The following is a 15,698-nucleotide window of genomic DNA, read 5'->3' on the forward strand; positions in this document are numbered from 1 at the left end:
GTACTCCTGGCATAATTTATAGTCACCCATATCATTCTATGCCTCTCGTAAGGAGATGTGCATCTAGTTTGCTTTTGAATCCTAGGATGGTCGATTCCGCAATAACCTCCTCTGGGAGAGCATTCCAGGTGTCAACCACTCTCTGCATGAAGCAGAACTTTCTGATATTTGTCCTGAACTTGTCCCCCCTTAGCTTCATTCCGGGTCCTCTTGTCCGTGTCAAATTGGACAATGTAAATAATTTATTCTGCTCTATTTTGTCGATTCCTTTTAGTATTTTGAAAGTCTCGATCATATCCCCTCGCAGTCTCCTTTTCTCAAGGGAGAACAATCCCAGTCTCTTAAGTCGATCCTCGTATTCCAGTTTCTCCATACCATTTACTAGTTTTGTTGCTCGTCTCTGCACCCTCTCCAGCAGTTTTATATATTTCTTTAGGTTGGGAGACCAATGTTGGACGCAGTATTCCAAGTGGGGTCTGACCATTGCCCTATAAAGCGGCATTATGACCCTCTACGATCTACTCGCGATTCCATTCTTTATCATGTCCAACATCCTATTTGCTTTCTTTGCCGCCGCCACACATTGTGCTGACGGTTTCAGGGTCCTATCTATCAGTACACCCAGGTCCTTTTCTTGTTTGCTCTTACCCAGAGTTGCACCTGACATTCTGTACTCGTATTCCTTATTTTTTCTGCCTAAATGCATTACTTTGCATTTCTCCACATTAAACTTCATCTGCCATTTCTCTAAATGACACAAGTCGCTCTAGAGTTCCTCGCTATCCTTCTGAGATCTGATCGCCTGGCATAGCTTGGTGTCGTCTGCAAACTTGATGATCTCACTGGATGTTCCTTCTTCTAGGTCATTGATATAAATATTAAATAAGATCGGCCCAAGTACCGAGCCCTGGGATACACCACTAGTCACTTTCTGACAATCTGAGAACTTCCCATTTATGCCCACTCTCTGTTTTCTGTTCTCCAGCCATTTGCCTATCCATCTTTGTATATCCCCCTCTATTCCATGGCTTTGTAGTTTCCTGAGAAGTCTTACGTGTAGAACTTTGTCGAAAGCTTTCTGGAAGTCTACGTATATTATGTCCACCGGTTCTCCACTATCAATTTGTTCGTTCACGGTCTCAAAAATTGAAGTAAATTCGTTAAACATGATTTCCCTTTCCTGAAGCCATGTTGACTTCATCAGGTCGTGTGTATCCAAGTGCCGTACTATGCTATCTTTAATCAGTGCTTCAACCATCTTTCCAGGAACAGACGTAAGGCTCTGGCAGGATACACATTTCAAATCTGACATATTGTAATCACAACACAGAAAATAAAATTATTTTTTCTACCTTTTGTTGTCTGGTCATTTTTCAAATCATGTTGGTCCCAGGCTCTGCAACAAACATCTTCTGATAACGTGCTTGCCAGGGTCTCTTGCCCATTTGTCGTTTTCTTTTTCCGTGGTAACCATCCATCTTCCATCTCTGTCCTCCCCTTCCATTTCACTCCCCTCCCTCGGAGGTCTTGCATCTTTCCTTTTTTCGTCTCTAGTCCCATAGCTGTAGCAATGGACCCTGCTATCCCCAGATCCACCATCTCTCCTTTTCTCAACTACTCTTTCATCCAGCAGCTCTCCCTTTCTCTTTCTAACTACCCTCCTATCCAGTATCTCTATCCCCCCTTTACACCATCCCTTGTGTCTAACTTCTTTCCCTAAATCCCATTGGTCACCATGTCTCCCTCTCCTGTTTTTAGATCCATGTATTTCTTCTAACCCTCCCCCACAACTCCCCTCTCCATGATCTTCCCCCTCCATCTTCTCCCCATCTCTCCTCCAGTCAACCAACTCACCCCCATCTACCTTTATTTTGACGTTACAACATGTTGCCGGTGGCAGTATTTATTTAGAGATCTATTCTTGCCACCACTCCTTGCGTCTTCTCTCCACTGCGGCCTGCCCTCAGTGAAAACTTCCTGTTTCCGCTTGGGCAGCCGAATGGAGAGAAGACACCTGGAGTAGCGGCAGGGTAGTGAATCGTATTCGCTACCGCTGCTTTTGCCTGGCCAGAGAGGAGAAAATACTTCCAGCTGGGAAGGAGAGAGGCTTGCTGCACGCAGAGACCCGTTCGCGCTTTCCCTCTGCCACCGGAGTCCTTGCTTTTGATGTAACTTCCGGTTTTGCAAAACCGGAAGTTACATTAGATGGAAGGACTCCGGTGGAAGAGGGGAAGCCCGAACGGGTCTCTAGCAAGGGGGCCGACGAATCAGTAAGTTCAATTTTCCCCCAAAACAAACCGATTTGAATCGATTCACCCTAAGTGAATCGATTCAAATCACAAATTGGTCAACACTAGTGCAGAGGTAAGGGCGATGAGAAAGACGATTTTCCAGGTGCTCTGATCTTGGCTGAGTAGAGTTTTCCTGATGAGAGGTATCGAAGGAAATGTGTAGAAGAAAATGAGACATCCGACACCAGGCAATTGGGGGTATAAGGACTGGAGCAGAATTTATTTATTTGTTCATTTTTATAGCCCGTCCTCCCCAGGAGCCCAGCACTGGTTACAATAAAATAAAATTAGGTACTTGGAACTTCCCTAACTGTCCCGAAGGCTCACAATCTAGCTAAACTACCTGACAAAACAATTATTAAATAGTGAAGAAATAACAATTCAAATAATAAAAAAAGAACATTAAAGTAAATAAAAAACCTCAAAGACCCAAAGCAGTCCAAGCAAGACAGAATAGAAGTCCAATTGGGCTCTAATCAATGTAAGGCAACAGCTGGATACAATGGCCGAGAAGAACCCTCGATGATAAGTATCACTGGCCGAAGATGATCTCTAGATCCCAATCTTGGATAAGGGCTAACGGCCGAAGATTGCAGGTAGAAAGGAGGAGGCAGGCACAGCTGATCCACCAACCACAAGGGCACAGCACACAACATTTGCGGGCTCTCCCTCCACAGCCTCTCCAACATCTGACCAGCCAACTCGTTCCCGATCCTCCGGCTCAGGGACAGACCAAAGGGCCATTGAAGCAGTTCCCGCCCAGCATGCAGGAAGGAGAAGCATCATCACCCATTGCGGTCATCCAGGGAGAGCAGTCTGTCCCCGCACCGATCGCCCGCCAACTCCTCCCACCACACAGGGACGTAACTTATCAAGCGACGGCCCAAAGGGAAGGGAATTGAAGGCCCGAAGCAGGCCCCGCCCCAACAAGAATAGTTTGTTGTACAGAGAAGCAAAGAGATCTATATCTGGTGTTCCCCAGATGGAAGGAAATCCAACGTAAGAGAAACTATTTGTAGGGTTGAAGAAGTTTGTCTGCTAATATATTCTGGTTTCCTGCTAAATTGAGCAGTCGCCCAAGTTCAAATCAGGATTGCTTCCATGCAAAGGGTTGCAAACTCGTACCTCCTTGTTTAGTCAGATAAAGTATTTGTATTTGTTTATTTATACACCACCTTTCCCCAAGGTGGGTCACAATGAAATAAAGACATAAGTAAAATCACATCAGTGTTCTCCCCAGCGACTTTTAGCCGGGCGCTCCGCTCGGCTAATTTAAGTGAGTGCTTGGCTGTGAATTTCAGACAGACAGTCTGGAACGACACTTGTTAAATACTGAAACCACAACTACCCTTCAAAATCTAGTTGACGGGACAGTACTGGCTACAGCGGTTCTCATTACAGGAGCTCACAAATTTCTCCGCTTTATTGGGCTACTTTTTGGCTGGTTCCGGACCGCCTATTGCTGAGGGTTTTTTTTCATTGGTTCAGCTGCAGCACAACAGACCAATCACAAACAACCTTAGAACTCTGAGGTCATTTGTGATTGGTCCACTGTGCCCTAGCTGAGCCAATGAAAATTCCGAAGCCGCAGTAGGAGCTTCAACTTTGAAAAAGAGCCGTGCCGCCGTCGCTACGAGAAGAGCACCAACACTAGCGAGCCCGACATGGCCAAAGAGGAGAGCAAAAAACTTTGGACAGACCCACACCGACTGGTAGCACTTAATTTACAACTCGTGGAGTGGAGAGGTCTTGGGGCGGACGGCCAACAACTGGGGTAGGAGCCTGAAGAGTGAGGGAGGAGGTTTGGAGGTAAACTGGTGGGTTATTTATTTATTTTTTACCAGTAGCTTTCATCAGTGTGAGGTGTGTGTAGGTGTCTGTGTGTGTGCATGTGCTGCCACCAACTGTACCGTCTGTGTTTCCTTCCCTGAGCGGTGACACCCTTCGTGTAATGAGAAAATGCGCTGGCGATTCAGATCCCACTGTTACTAATTGCCACGCCAGGAGAGATTTTTCTTGTAGTCTTTTTTTCCCATATCCCACCAGTTTTGTTAAAAAAAAAAAAAATTAAAAAAATAGTCAAAATTCGCAGCAGAGGGAAGCCTAAAAGAAAGTTGAAAGGGAGATGAGCTGAAGACGGAATGCAGGCCTCCTAAGGCAGACTGATGGGCCGCTGACTTCTAAGTCTGATCCTGCATTTATTTTAATTCTGTTCACCTCCCCCCCCCCTCCTTTTTATTATTTTGTATGTAGAGGGGTCGAATGGAAGATAATTGAGGAGGAGCTATGGCGTGAAACTGTCAGCCACCCCCTTTATTTAATCCTGCAGGACAGCCTCAGCGGTTCGGTGGGTTTTGTAAAGTTCTCTAGAGTTGAACCTGCTGATCCATGTAAGTTATCCTCTCACTGTGCAGATAAACAAACAATTTGTATTTGGCAACTGTGACTCAAGTCGAAAAGTTGGACACTACAGCGCAGGAGTTAATAGCTCAGAAGAGCATCTGTTGCTCAGTATAGGGTGATTTTGTGGTACAATTGGTTGTTTCCGTGCTCGGGGAGTTTCAGAAAGAAGAATGTGAGCGAGTTTGGGGGCGGGTTATGGTTGATATTACTGGGGAAAGGGCGTATGAATTTGTCGGTAACTTTTAAAAACTTTTCAGAGACACTGGATCTGGACATTGGGGGGGGGGGGGGAGGAGGCGGAGAGAGAGATAGAAAAGGACCTTGAGGAGGGATGGGAAAGTAGACTTAAACTAAAAGTGAAGGGGTAGGCCTCCATAATCTGGCATCTTTCTCCCCCCTCTCTCCACTGGCTAATAATTTATTCTTCCCTTCCTATCCCCTTTTGTCTTGGTCAAAATCTTTCTCTGTCTAACTTCACGGTACTGCTGTATATAAACTGCTACTATTAATATTACCATACAACCCACCCCCACTTGCAGGTCCAGCATTCATGTTCCCTCACCCCACCTACCACCTTTCTCACTTGCATTCTGAATCCCTTCCCTATTTCCCATGGTCTGGCATTTCTCTCCCCCCCTTTCCCCTCTACTTATGGGTTCAGCAGCCATGTCTCTCCCACCTCTACCCCCATTTGCAGTCCAGCAGCCATGTCCCCTCATCTACCCCCTACCATGGGCCTAGCATCTATGTTCACCCCAAATTGCGGTCCAGCATCCATGTCGCTGTCTCCTCCTCCTTTATTGTGCGGGTCTTGCTTCTTCTTCCAATTGAATCCCTCTCCTCGAGCAGCAGCAGTGGTGGCAGTTGGCCAGCAGAGGCAGCACTGTGAATGGGCTGCTTGCGGCTGATCCTTCCAGGGCTTTCCCTCTGCCACATCATTCATCTACAGGAAGTGATGTGTCAGAGGAAGGCCCTGGTAGGGCCAACCACAAGCAGCCCATTCAGAATGCTGCCGCTACTGCTTCTCTGAGAGGCCTGCAGTTATGTCTGACCTGGGGGGGGGGGGTCAGAGAGAAGCCAGACCTACACGGGGGAAAAGGAGAGGACAGGGGCAGAATTCTGCCAGAAGTAATCTTCATAAGATGAAAACCCAACCCCTTCAGTTTTACAAATAAGAACACTAAGACTGCCTTATTGGGACAGACTGAAGGTCCATCAAAATCAGTATCCTGGTGCCAAGAGGGCCAACGCAGGTAAAACAGATTTTATGTTGCTTATCCTAGGGGACACTCAAAGTTACAGGGAAATACTTTTAAAACCAATAGAAGGAAATATTTTTTTATTCCGAGAATAGTTAACCTCTGGAACCAGAGGATATCGTAACTGGTAAATGTAGATGAGTTTAAAAAAGATTGGACAAGTTCCTGGAGGAAAAGCCCATAGTCTGCTATTAAGACAGAAATGGAGAAAACCAGTGCTTGCCCTGGGATGGGTAGCATGCAACATTGCTTCTATTTGGGTTTTTGTCAAGTACTTCTGACCCGATTGGCCACTGTGGAAACAGAATACTGGGCTAGATGGACCACCGGTACATGAAGAAGGACATGGTACTACTCAAAAGGGTCCAGAGAAGAGCAACTAAAATGGTTAAAGGGCTGGAGGAGTTGCCGTACAGCGAGAGATTAGAGAAACAGGGCCTATTATCTCTCCAAAAAGGAGATTGAGGGGGGGGGGGGGTCATGATCGAAACATTCAAGACACTGAAGAGAATAGACTTAGTGGATAAAGACAGGTTGTTCACCCTCTCCAAAGAATGGAGAACGAGAGGGCACTCTCTAAAGTTGAAAGGGAATAGATTCTGTACGAACGTAAGGAAGTTCTTCTTCACCTAGAGTGGTAGAAAACTGAAACGCTCTATCGTAGTCCGTCGTAGGGGGAAACTTCCTCCAGGGATTCAAGACAAAGTTGGACAAGTTCCTGCTCAACTGGAAGTACGCAGATGAGGCTGGGCTCATTTAGAGCACTGGGCCGCCGAGTGAGCGGATTGCTGGGCACGATGGACCACTCGTCTGACCCAGCAGCGGCAATTCTTATGTTCGGCTATTCTTAAGTTCTTATAAGCAAGCTGTGGATTTCTCCAATTCCATCTTAATAATAGCTTATGGATTTTTCTTTTAGTTAACCAAGCCTTTTTCAAATCCTGGAAACAAATTCAAGACTTTAATTACACATTGAGTGAAGAAATAATTTTTGAATTTTAAATCTGTTTAGTAGCTTCATTGGATGCCCTAGTCTTAATATTTTTTGGAAAGAGCAAACAAGCAATTCACATCTACCTGTTCCACTCCACTAAGTATTTTATAGACTATCATATCTCCCCAAACTGTTTCTTCTCCAGGCTGAAGAGCTCTAATCGCTTAGTCATCCCATTCCTTTTATTATTTTTGTCACCCTTCTCTGTACCTTTTCTAATTCTGCTATACTTTTTTGAGATGTGGTGACAAGAACTGCACACAGTATTTTGCGATAAAGGTATAACATTCTCCTCTTTGGTTTACAAACCTTTCCCCAATAATTCCTATCATTCTATTTGCTCTCTTAGCCACCCCTGCATGCTAAGCTAATGGTTTGAACCTATCCTCAATGACGACACCTAAACTCTTTTCCTAGATGACGACTCCTAACATGAAACCCTGAATCACATTCTTCTTTGCCACCCACATGCAGCACTTGCTCAAAGTAAATGGTCATCTGTAGTTTTGATGGTCCTCTTGCGATTTAAGAACTTTGTGCCATCAACAAACGCAATTATGTTTCTAAACCCTAATGAAACCTATTTCCTTTTCATTCTTTATTCTGCAGAATGCAGCATCTTTTGGACTTGTGTACAAGTTTAGTTTAATTCCCCATATATCAGCATACTGTACATATTTTAACGTTGTTTTTTAAATCTAAACCTGATCTTAGCCAACCCTTTGATTTTCCTCTAATCCATCAATGTCCCTTTGAAGATCTAGGTAAAGGCAGGAAAGCGATACATATATTAAAACAAGGTGTGTTTCACCTCGGTTAAAGCAAAATTAAACGTACCTGGAGCAGGAGGAGGAAAGTAAGAAGCCTGGACTCATTCTAAAGTGAGAAAGCACACACCTCGAGAGATGACAGTCCAGCCCTTCCTCTCCACCTCTAAGCCCACGTGCCAGAAAGATCGGGCGGCCCCCATCGCCCCCCCCCCCCGGGCCCTCCTCCAAAAGACAAAGCGCGGAGGACCCGAGAGAGCGGCCAATGGCACGAAGCGCTCCGTCCACACCCACCGAGCCGGGCAAAGGGGAAGGAGGCAGCCGGGACGGCGCTTACCAGAGGCTCCGATGGGCTGCTCACTCGCTCGCTCTCACGGGCGCCACGTGGTGGTGGTCGAGCGCGCCTCCCCGCCCCCTCAGCCCCATACAGCGACCGGCCGCTTCTCCTCGCCTCGCCTTTCCGGAGCCCGCGCGCTTCCCGCCCTTCTCGGCCCTCACGCGCGCCTTCGTTCGTCGTCTGGCGGCGCGAGCTCACACCCCCAGCTCCTCGTGGCGCCTGAGCCGGGTCCCCGCGCGCGCGCTCGCTCCCTGCCTCTCTTCCGCCAGCGAGCCTGTGGGTGCGCACTTTGGCACCCTTCCACGCACGGGCTCACGCTGCGGGCCGTGGCCCCACCCTCAGCCGCCTCATTGGTCCGCGGCCCGAGGAGCCGCCGCCCTCTGCCCCGCCGATTGGTGACAAGGCACGCGCCCCCCTCGCCGAGCGCCACGCCTCCCCTTCAGTAGTAAACGCCGTGGGCGGAGGGGAAAGGGGCGGGGCGCTCGGACAATGACCCGATTGTTGATTTGCTTAGAACCCGCGGTCGAGCTTCGGCGCTGCGCTTACCGGGGGAGGGGGGGGGTTAAGCAGCGCGTGATCCGCAGATGACGGTTACCCCCAGGGCGCGAGCGCGTGCCCGCGGGCGCCCGGACTCTGTAGCGCGTGACGAGGGCGGGAAGAGGGGCGGCGCGAGCGTGGACAGGCCCCCAAGAGCGCCTGAGCGGAAAGAGCGACCTCTGACCCTCCCGCCTCGCCACCGACTCACTGACTCAGCCCTCAGCTGCTGCACTTGGGTTGGTCCTGCTCCCTTTTCTTACATAATATTTAATTGTAGTCACAAGATTTGTCTTGCACAGGCTGGTTCGTGTCAAGAGAAAAGAGGAGGCGAGCCATCCTTGGCACCACTTGCTCGGTTGCTTTCCTCCTCCTGAGTCTCATCAAAGCTCTTTAGTCAGACTGGGAGAGAAACTTCAGCCATCCACCCCACCGTCCCTGCCCCATTCATAAGAACAGAACCAATGGTCCATCAAGCCCAGTCCCTAGTACCTGGCCAAAGCCCAAGGAGTGGCTTCCCCCCTGTCTTTGTCAATAACAGACTATGGACTTTTCCTCCAGGAACTTGTCCAAGCCTTTCTTAAAACCAGTTACCAATGTCCTCCCTCCTCATCTGCACAAGTCTCAAACACTTTAAAATCATAAGTGTTGGAGGCTTGTGTGGTTGAGGCAGAGCTTACAGGAGTGGGACAGGGACAAAACTCATGGGGACGGGATGGGGAAATTGAGTTCCTACGGGGACCAATTTGTCCCTGTGTCATTCTCTAACCCGTATAGCCTCTTTTTTTTTTTTAATGGTATCCGCTATTCAACCAAGGAGTGTTCCGAATCCAAGCCTCAGTCTGGAGTCACCAGAGATGTTGACAGGCAATCCAGATTTCCAGGCATAAGAACATAAGAATTTGCCTCCGCTGGGTCAGACCAGAGGTCCATCCCGTCCAGCGGTCCGCTCCCGCAGCGGCCCCTCAGGCCTATCACCTTTGCAGTGGTCCCTGACTATTCCTATAACCTAGCTCAGCTCCTATCTCTACCCCTCAATCCCCTTATCCTCTAGGAATCCTTCTTTGAAGCCCTGTAACGTGCTCTGGCCTATCACGGCCTCCGGAAGCGCGTTCCATGTGTCCACCACCCTCTGGGTAAAAAAAAACTTCCTAGCGTTTGTTCTCAACCTGCCCCCTTTTAATTTCTCCGAGTGCGCCCTTGTACTTGTGATTCCCCACATTGTGAAGCATCTGTCCCTGTCTACCTTTTCAATGCCCTTCAGGATTTTGAAGGTTTCTATTATGTCTCTTCTAAGTCTCCACTTTTCCAGGGAGAATAGCCCCAGCTTTTTCAATCTATCAGCATATGAGAAGTTTTCCATACCCTTTATCAGTTTAGTCGCTCTTCTCTGGACTCCCTCAAATATTGCCATGTCCTTCTTGAGGTACGGCGACCAGTACTGGACACAGTACTCCAGATGCGGGCGCACCTTTGCACGATACAGTGGCATGATGACTTCCTTCGTCCTGGCCTTGATACCCTTCTTAATGATACCCAACATTTGGTTTGCTTTCCTTGAGGCCGTCGCGCATTGTGCTGACGCCTTCAATGTTGTGTCTACCATCACCCCTAGGTCTCTTTCAAGGTTACCCCTAGCAGTGATCCCCCCCATTTTGTAGCTGAATGGGTTCTTTTTCCCTACATGCATGACCTTGCATTTCTCTATGTTAAAGCTCATTTGCCAGTCTTCCACGGTTCTAACTTTGCTGCAGTGTTTGGTGTCATACGCAAATTTTATAACCTCACATTTTGTTCCCGCCTCCAGGTCATTAATAAATATATTGAACAGGAGCGGTCCCAGCACCGACCCCTGCAGAACTCTGCTCGTGACCCATAGCCAGTCTGAGTAGTGGCCCTTTACTCCAGCCCTCTGTTTCCTGCCTGCCAGCCAGTTTTTGATCCATCGGTGGACATCCCCTTGCACCCCATGGTTCCACAGCTTCTTAAGCAGCCGTTTGTGGGGTACCTTGTCGAAGACTTTTTGGAAATCAAGGTAAATGATGTCCATGGATTCCCCTTTATCCATCTGGCTGTTTATTCCCTCAAAGAAGTACAGTAAGTTTGTGAGGCACGACCTTCCCTTGCAGAAGCCGTGCTGGCTCGCCTTCAGCTGTCCATTGTTTTCTATGTGTTCACAGATGCTGTCCTTAACCAGTGCTTCCATCATCTTTCCCGGAACCGAGGTCAAGCTCACCGGCCTGTAGTTTCCTGGGTCACCCCTTGAACCCTTTTTAAAGATGGGCGTGACATTTGCTATTTTCCAGTCCTCCGGTATCTCTCCAGTTTTTAAGGATAGATTACATATTTGGCGAAGTGGTTCGCTATTTCGTTCCTTAGCTCTTTGAGTACCCTTGGGTGGATGCCGTTCGGACCCGGTGATTTGTCTTACCTCTAGTTGGACCAGCTTTTCATCCTGATCCCCATTTATGATCTCCTCAGGTTCTGGAATATTGGATGTGTCCTCCACAATGATTATATGTTTATGTTTATAGACTACTGTTCAATATCTCATTATAGCAGTTTACATAATACTAAACAAAAAAGAAAATAACTCCATCATCAATAGGAAAGTAAAAATACAAAGAAAATAATAAAATAATAAATAACAGAGTAAATTCTAATTAAAATAGAAAAAGAATAGCCTTACTGGGTCAGACCAATGGTCCATCAAGCCCAGTAGCCCATCCTCACGGTGGCCAATCCAAGTCCCTAGTACCTGGCCAAAACCCAAGGAGTATCAACATTCCATGCTACTGATCCAGGGCAAGCAGTGGCTTCCCCCCTGTCTTTCTCAATAACAGACTATGGACTTTTCCTCCAGGAAATTGTCCAAATCCTTCTTAAAATCAAATACGCTATCTCCTCTTTCCACAACCTCTGGCAATGCGTTCCAGAGCTTAACTATTCTCTTAGTGAAAAAATATTTCCTCCTCTTGGTTTTAAAAATATTTCTCTGTAACTTCGAGTGTCCCCTAGGTCTTTGTAATTTTTTGACGGAGTTAAAAATCAGCCCTCTTTTTTCCAAGCTGAAGAGCCCTAACCTTTTTAGTCTTTCCTCATACGAGTGGAGTTCCGTCCCCTTTATCATCTTGGTGGCTCTTCTGTGAACCTTTTTTAGTGTCACTATATCTTACTTGAAATAAGGAGATCAGAATTGAATGCAGTACTCCAGGTGAGGTCGCAGGGGCATTATAACATTCTTGGTCTGGTTAACCATCCCTTTTTTAATAATTCCTAGCTTGTTTGTTTTTTTTTGGCTGTCGCCACAAATTGGGCAGGTTTCATTGTATTGTCTATGATGACACTCAGATCCTTTTCTTGAGTACTAACCCCCAAGATTGACCCTAGCATCCGGTTATGATTCGGGTTATTCTTCCCAATGTGCATCACTTTGTATTTGTCCATATTAAATTTTCATCTGCCATTTTTATGCCCAGTCTTCCAATTTCCTAAGGACCTCCTGCAATTTTTCACAATCTGCATGCGTTTTAACAACTTTTAACAATTTAGTGTCATCTGCAAATTTAATCACCTCACTTGTCATTCCAATTTCCAGATCATTTATAAATAAATAGCACCGGCCCCAGAACAGACCCCCTATGGCACTCCATTGTTTACTCTCCTTCATTGAGTAAAATGACCATGTAACCTATTCTCTGATAACAAATTTCTAATCCACAACTGAACTTTGCCACCTATCCCATGACTCTTTAATTTTCTCTGGAGCTTCTCATAAGGAACTTTATCAAAATCTATATCCACTACATCAACCGGCTCACCTTTATCCACATGTTTATTCACACCTTCAAAGAAATCAAGCATATTGGTGAGGCAAGATCTCCTTCGGCTGAACCCATGCTGACTCTGTCTCATTAAATAATGTTTGTCTACTTGTTCCACAATTTTATTTTTTATAATTTTTTTCCACCATTTTGCCCAGCACTGAAGTCAGGCTTACCGGTGGGTAATTTCCTGGATCTCCCCTGGAATCCTTATTAAAAATTGGTGTAACCTTGGCCACCCTCCAATCTTCAGTTGATTTTAGCGACAGGTTACATACAGATCACTAAAAGCAGGTCAGCAATTACATGTTTGAGTTCTTTTAGTACCCTGGGATATATATCATCCGGTCCAGGTGATTTATGACTTTTTAACTTATTGATTTGGGTTGGTTCATCTTCCAGATTCACTGAGATTTCTTTCAGTTATGCCGCATTATCACCCTTGAAAACCATTTCCGGTTCAGGTAGATCTCTCATATCTTCCATAAAGACTGAAGTAAATAATTAATTAAGTCTCTCCACTTAAAATACAATTATAAAAGCAGCAACTGCAAATCTCTCCCCCAACGTTCCAAAAAGATAAGTTTTTAACAGACTTCTAAATTTAATATATGAGAGTTCACTACATAATTCTAAAGGCAATGAATTCCATAGATAAGGTACAGAAGCAAAAAAGGCAGAATTACATGTAGAGGTTAATCTCACAAGTGGACTGGAGGTAAGAATAATTGATGACCATTAGTGGAAAATAAATTTCTAGCACGTCTATATGGGATCAAAAGATTAGCTAAATATTCTGGTTGCCCTGTCCATAATGCTTTGGAAGTTAGAGTCAAAGCTTTATGCATTAATTGACTTTATTGGAAGTCAATGAAAATCATTCAGGAGTGGAGTGACATGGTCATATTTATAGGCATTTGTTAATACCCAGTATTTTGGATAGTCTGCAATTTTTTAAGAGCTATTTTCGGAAGACCAGTGTAAATAATATTGGAGTAATCTAACTTTGAGATAACCAAAGTGTGAATCAAAGACTCGCAACAAGTTTTGTATATGTAAGGACGTATCAATTGAATTTGATGTAACTATACATTCTACATCCCCTACCTAATGTATACATCTGCTTTCATACAATGGAAGCATTGGATGCAGATAGAACTCATGCATATTTATTGGGGAAATCCTGACAACTCGATTTCATTTCTCAAGGACTGAGGTTAGATACCCCTGGTGAAGATGCCACCAGTGTTGATCATGTTTGATACATCATAGTAACATAGTACCTGCACAATTCATCCATTCTGCCCAATAAAGTGGCCAGAGTTGAATCTGGCACTGTGCACAGGTTCTACTTCTTCATCATTAAACACTAGCACACCTAATCTCTAAATATCCTTGTAAATTTTGGTGCACACCCTGTAGAATTCTGCCAGGCACCTGTCCTACATCGCTACTAGCCAAGCTAACATACCCCCCTTTTTACTAAACCGTGATAGCGGTTATTAGCATGCATCAGGATTAGCACGGAGCATTCTGCGCGGCTCCCTGTGCTAATAACTACTATCATGGTTTAGTTAAAAAAAAAAAAAGGGGGGATAGTTAGTTCTTTTAAAATTTATTGTTCCTGTTTTCTTTCTTTCCTCCTCTACATCTGACCTTCATCCTTCTGTTTTATCTTTCCTCATCTGCCTTTTGTTCTACTTGAATTTAGATTACATTCTTCCTTCTTTTCCATCCTTCATCTTTCTCTGTACACATAAGAATTGCTGCTTTTGGGTCAGACCAGTGGTCCATCATGCCCAGCAATCCGCTCACGCGGCGGCCCCCGGGTCAAAGACCAGTGCTCTAAAATGAGTCCAGTCTCACCTGTGTACGTCCCAGTTTAGTAGGAACTTGTCCAGCTTAGTCTTGAAACCCTGGAGGGTGTACACCTTTCAGATATTTACCAGTTTTCCATATAGTACTCTTCCCTAGTCCTCATTCCTTTTCCAGTCTCCTAATATGCTCTGTATTTAACCCTCACCTTCTATTCCCCGACTTTGCCCTCTCTACTCATCCACATTCTATTCCTCATCCCCTCACTAGTCCCAGATTATTCACTGTCTTCGGTGCTTGTACTAAGGGCTGTATGAGTGATGTGGCCACACAGGGCACAAATATAAGGGATGTAAAAATTGCTCCCAACTCACCATCTCCTCTCCCTGGCAGTAGCAAAGCAAATTGTCCCCTCTCCACCTCTCTGTTATGCTGCTATCACATTCTCCATTTTACCTCCCTCTTTTTTCACTTCCTTCAAAGACCTGTCTCTTTCCAAATTATCCAGATCCTTCTATCTCTCCACCCCACTCTCAGTACTAATCATATCCTTACCCGATCACCTAGTCTCCACCAATTTCCCTATTCCTGTTCAATTTCTTAATCTTTACCCCACCCTCCAAAGCCTGTCCCCGGTATTCCACCTTACCATATCTCTTTGAGTCCTCACTCACAATCCCACCAAAGCCCTGACTAATACATTCCCTAGTCTTTCTTAGCTTCTGCCTTCTGATCTTCTACACATTTGTAGAGTCTCCATCTGAGTTCCTGCTGTGCTGTGTTGTGTTACATCCCAATGTCCATGATATGTGCTCTTTTTTTTCCTTAACTAAGCATCCATTGCTTTTGCCTTTCCTCCCATATTTATATTTTTTTTCTACAGTATTTTCCCCTGCATATGCTCTCACTTCTTCCACTCATACTATCCACCCTTTGCTACCTTCTCCTACCATTTGCATCAACTTCCCCCCCCCTTCCAGCATTAGTTTGAGATCCGGTTTTACTTTCTTAAAATCAGCACCAGCCGTCTGGAATTGGCATCAACCCCATCCTCTTGTCCTAATCCAAGCCCACTAACATGGATTCTCTTGCCCCAACCCCAGGGCCTTCATATTTTTTGCTTCTTGGGATCTTGCCAAGTACCTGTGATATGGGTTGGAACAGGATACTGGGTTTGATGGACCCTCGGTCTGTCCCAGAATGGCAATTCTTATGTTCACTCTGTCTTCCTGCTATGCCAGCAACAGAAGGAGAGTACAGCAGAAGCAAAAGATGAAGGTCCCTTTGAAAGAAGAACCAAACCAAGAGGCATGAACAACTTGCACATGATGTCCAGGAACCAAAAGAAAGAGCATGATAAATCTGTTTTACTACTTGGGATCTAGCTAGGTACTTGGGACCTGGGTTGACCATTTTTGGAAACAGGATACTGGGTTGGAAACAGGATACTGGCAACTCTTATGTTCTTATAGAC

The 15,698-nt window shown here is 45.6% G+C and overlaps 1 protein-coding gene across 2 annotated transcripts in view; it reads right to left on the bottom strand.

The window, feature by feature from the left end:
• Positions 1–8,767, bottom strand: part of RIMKLB (ribosomal modification protein rimK like family member B) — a 54,573-nt gene extending 45,806 nt beyond the window's left edge. The window contains exon 1 of one of the 2 annotated variants that reach the window (XM_033924067.1): positions 8,052–8,767. Coding sequence is in view for 1 of the 2 variants with exons in the window: in XM_033924064.1 (XP_033779955.1) it covers positions 7,785–7,822 (38 nt within the window). In the remaining variant the exon portion in view is untranslated. Of the gene's footprint in view, positions 1–7,784; positions 7,934–8,051 lie in introns of those variants that run through there. The other variant, XM_033924064.1, reaches the window with a different exon arrangement.
• Positions 8,768–15,698: the final 6,931 nt, after the last annotated feature.

This window comes from Geotrypetes seraphini, chromosome 16 (assembly GCF_902459505.1).
Source record: "Geotrypetes seraphini chromosome 16, aGeoSer1.1, whole genome shotgun sequence".
Lineage (NCBI taxonomy): Eukaryota > Metazoa > Chordata > Amphibia > Gymnophiona > Dermophiidae > Geotrypetes > Geotrypetes seraphini.